The 4,293-nt window shown below is 33.1% G+C and overlaps 1 protein-coding gene across 1 annotated transcript; it reads right to left on the reverse strand.

The window, feature by feature from the left end:
- Positions 1–220: 220 nt before the first annotated feature.
- LOC104226307 (F-box protein PP2-B10-like) lies at positions 221–3,872 on the reverse strand. The gene is made up of 3 exons (XM_009778256.2): positions 3,508–3,872; positions 995–1,113; positions 221–894 (listed from the first exon to the last, which is right to left on the reverse strand). Exons 1-3 carry the CDS (start codon positions 3,754–3,756, stop codon positions 357–359), a joined length of 906 nt encoding a protein of 301 aa, XP_009776558.2. The 5' UTR covers positions 3,757–3,872; the 3' UTR covers positions 221–356.
- Positions 3,873–4,293: the final 421 nt, after the last annotated feature.

Genomic DNA, 4,293 nt, shown 5'->3' on the forward strand with positions numbered 1-4,293 from the left:
CAATTATGTACACACTAACCAATCCAGCTAGATACAGCACGAAAACAACAGCTTATTTATAGCCTGTTTGGCCAAGCTTATTTTTGGTCAAAAGCACTTTTGGCCTCAATTTGGGGTGTTTGGCCAAACTTCTGGAAGGAAAAAAAGTGCTTTTAAAGAGAAGCAAAAGTAGTTTTGGAGAAACAGAAAAAAGTAGTTTTAGAGAAACAGAAAAAAGTAGTTTCTTTCCAAAAGCACTTTTTTGAGAAGTATTTTTGAGAAAAATACACTTAGAAGCAATTTTTTAAAGCTTGGCCAAACACTAATTGCTGCTCAGAAGTGTTTTTCAAACTAATTAGTCAAACACAAGCTGTTTCTCACCAAAAGTACTTTTGATAAAAACACTTTTGAAAAAAAGCAGCACTTCTCAAAATAAGTTGATTTTTGCGGCCAAACGGGCTATTAGTTTTATACGATTGGGGGCGAAACTCAATTCCTCCGACAATAAGGCCACTCTTGTCATGAAGGCGTTCAATCTCCATAGATCTTGCTTCTACTTGTCCATCATCACCTCCCTTATTATAGAACTTTCCCAATTGTATTTCTATCCATCCATCAACTCTTATCTGTGCACAATTTTCATACAGTGGGCCAGTTTTATTCTTGAAAAATAATCTTGACGTACTCGGAATATACACATTTGTTGCTCGTTTTACAGCTTCACTTTCACTCTCATGGTTGACAAATCTAACCACTGCATTCAACAATTTAATGCCATATGCATCATTCACCAATTTGAATACAAGATACGCTGCATAGTGTGTCTCTGGAGACAGCATTATAGTTCTTATCTTCCCTCGAATGTCCAACCAACGTGCAGATTTAAGAATTGCCACTTCCGACAATCTATAATATCTGTTGGAATAAATATTTGTAAGAATATATATTGTTTTTTTTTTACAAACATTTGAACCTTGTAAAATAATCAAACACATGAAATGAGAAAGACTAAAACCTTGAGTTAGGACGAATTGTCCATTCCCATTGTCGTGGGTTGTCAATCCCTGCAATACTAAGTTCCTTTGGTGCCACCATGAAACATTTGTCTCCACTCCACCTATCAAGTGAGAAACTCTGCAATATTATACGGTTAAAATAAGAACATTAGGTAAAATTTTGTGGTAATAAAGTAAAAATTGTTGTTGACTGATCACAAGTTAGCACGTAAGTCTTGCTGCTTAAACGGGGCAGGACGAGGCAAAATTTTATTTTTGAAATTTTTAAATGAGACAGGACAAGTGGTTGGTCAGGCTTCAGACCCACATTGGGCAGCTGGTATGGAAATGTGAGCCTTTTGCTGCTTTTGAAGCTCAGATTAGTCCTTGCGTTTCGTTATCAGTTACTTTCTCGTCCTAAATTTGGGTAAAGTTTTTTTTTTTTCTTTTCATTTTCTGATAAACTTTTTGAATTTTTTCTACTGATAATATGACTACGTGGCTAAGGATCAAAGATTGAACAATTTTTGTCTCAAACCTCTATCACTACCTCCATATAATTTATTTTATAAAATATTGATTGTATAACGAGGATAAAATAATTTATTTTTGTAGTTTAATTTTCAAAAAAGTTTTATCAATTTGCTAAGTTGGCAGATTACATGCTTCAGAATAGGTTCTTACAAAAGGATATGCAAATTATTTCATATCTTAGGACGTGAATCTGCCACTAATACGATGATCTTGTGATTCACCTTACAAGCTAAAGTATACCCCGTTCCAGTTTATGTGAACCTATTTACTTTTTGGTCAATTTTAAAAAGAATGACCCATTTCTAAATTTGAAAATAATTTAACTTAAACTTTCAATTCTACCATTAATGAGAAGTTTTTATAGTCACACGAATACACTGGACTCCTTTTTGACTTGTTTAAGACCACAAATTTCAAAAATATTTATTTTTTCTTAAACTTCGTACCCAATCAAACAGATTCACATAAATTGAAACAGATCGAGTATCTTATATTAATTGGAATTTAACTGATTATTCAATTTAATTAGGCAAATATTATGTTCTATTCTAGTCTTGCCGTGATTTAATAGTAACAGACAATAAGATAATACTCCATGGTTTATGTTTTAATAATAAGAAATCAAGCAGCATTCACTAATGCTCATCGTTTCTGTTTTAAAAATATAAACGTGTACTTTGTTTAAAAGATTAAATAGAGCACCCACAAAGGAAAAAGTAAAAAACGAATTCAAAGGACACTTAAATGGGGTAGGGCAACATTCTTAAAAAGATGCTAAATTGGGTGGGCAGGTCAAAATATTAGCACATCAAGACTTACCCTATCCCGCGGTCCTGATTTACATCCCTATTAAGATCTACTAAATTTTTTAAGCTAATTGCTTTAGACGGTGGAAGCCCCTTGAAACGTTTAGTTTATATATTTTCTGGAAAAAAAATAGTAACATTTGAAAAGTTAAAAAGTATTAAAGATATGTTAGAACTTGTATAAAGTTCAAGAGAAAAATGAAGAAAAAAGATTATATATAATAGAGAGAGTCAAATATTTCTATAACAGTCTCGTTTGTTTCAGATATTTTAGATGTTATAGCGAAGTGCTGCTATAAAAAAAATATTATAACAGAACATGAAATTTGGTTCCGAAAAAACTTGACTTTTATAGTGAAGTGTTGTTATATATACATAGAGGTTTGACGGTATATATATAGAGAGAGTGGGGGAGATGCACAATAATATTAGCCTAAATCACCAATTTGTTATTATAAAATGCCATATTATATAAGTTCGTGTGAAATATGTAAAGAAATTAAAATATAAAAATTTAATGAATATGATGAAATTATGAATCATGTATCTTGCTTGTCCTACGAAACAAAATAGTCTCCACACATCTGTGCGTATACGTTAGGAGCGAAGGTACTAATACCGAATAACTTTCACTAAGCAATTTTAATATTTTTTAAGATACTGACATTTTGAGTAGGTTTTCTGAACATTTAATGCCATATCTTTTGTGGCCAGTCGATCAATTTGATATTTGGGTGGAGTTTCAACTACACGTGTACGATTGCAGAAGCTTAAGAATTACGGAACAGTGCATATCCTTGAGTTCTTTAATGAAAGTTCAAAGTCTCATGCACGGCGTTTTACGACTGCCTTGCCCTAGGATAAGTTTTCAAATGAGTCGGATTCAAGATCTGAACATTGATATATTCAATTATTCTTAACAGTTTTTTTTTGTACTGAACTTATTTTATTTTTAAAACTATGAGTTCCGTTTGAAAATAAAAAAATAATAATTATAGTTTCAAAATATAATACTTATTTTTTTAAATCTTTCAGATTAGTTTTCATATTTTGCGTTGAAAGTATTGAATTAGTTATATATAAGCTACACCCACAGGTTTGAGCAAGTCCCAACTTTTCTTTTAAAACATGATTACCACAAATGAAAAAAACCAAACATGATTGGATTACAACTTGGGATTTACGTTACGTACCAATTTGCCTCCATCAAGGAGGATATGTGAGTGAGAGAGGCTAAGGAAGAGCTCTTTTTTGGAGGCGCAAATGGGAGGAGAGGAGATCATAATTTGAGCTTGATGAAGAAATCTGTCCCAAACAACATCTGATTCGGCGGCGGACTTGAATCCCTTGGATACAGCCGATGATGTTGCTGCAGCTGCAGGATTTGTCAGTGAAAGAATTGCTGATATGCAGTCCTCCGGCAACTTGAAGAAATGGTTCATTGCTACTTGGTAGCAAATCACATCATATGTGACGAATGGATGCTAGCTATCTAGGAGAATATATAGATATTTTTTGTTTTTGGTTGTTGAGTGTTGACCATTAACATTTGTCTCATGATTTTCATGTTGATATTCTCTCTCTCTCCAATAGTTTATAGAAGGTAAACATTAATTTCTAACCTAGCATGTTGCATAAAATTAGTAAGGTAGTTTGAGCAAATAAAACAATTAAGTCAATTAGGTATGCTTCTCTAAGCTAGCAGTAAGCTTAAATTGCAAGTAGTATAGACAGGAAAAGAAGCACAATTATAGTTAATTAATGAAAACAGGATTTTTCAATAATTAGCACAAGTACGCACTCGTCACCTCACGTACAAGGCATTTCAAATATCAACAATACCAAATCCTAAGGGGAGTTCCCCCACACAAGGTTAGGCAAGCCACTTACCTCGAACTGGCTCAAATAATCAACCTGAAACCACGCTCTGGCCACGAGTACTCAACTCCAAATGGCCCAAATTTATTCAAATCAATTGC

This window comes from Nicotiana sylvestris, chromosome 4, assembly GCF_000393655.2.
Source record: "Nicotiana sylvestris chromosome 4, ASM39365v2, whole genome shotgun sequence".
NCBI lineage: Eukaryota > Viridiplantae > Streptophyta > Magnoliopsida > Solanales > Solanaceae > Nicotiana > Nicotiana sylvestris.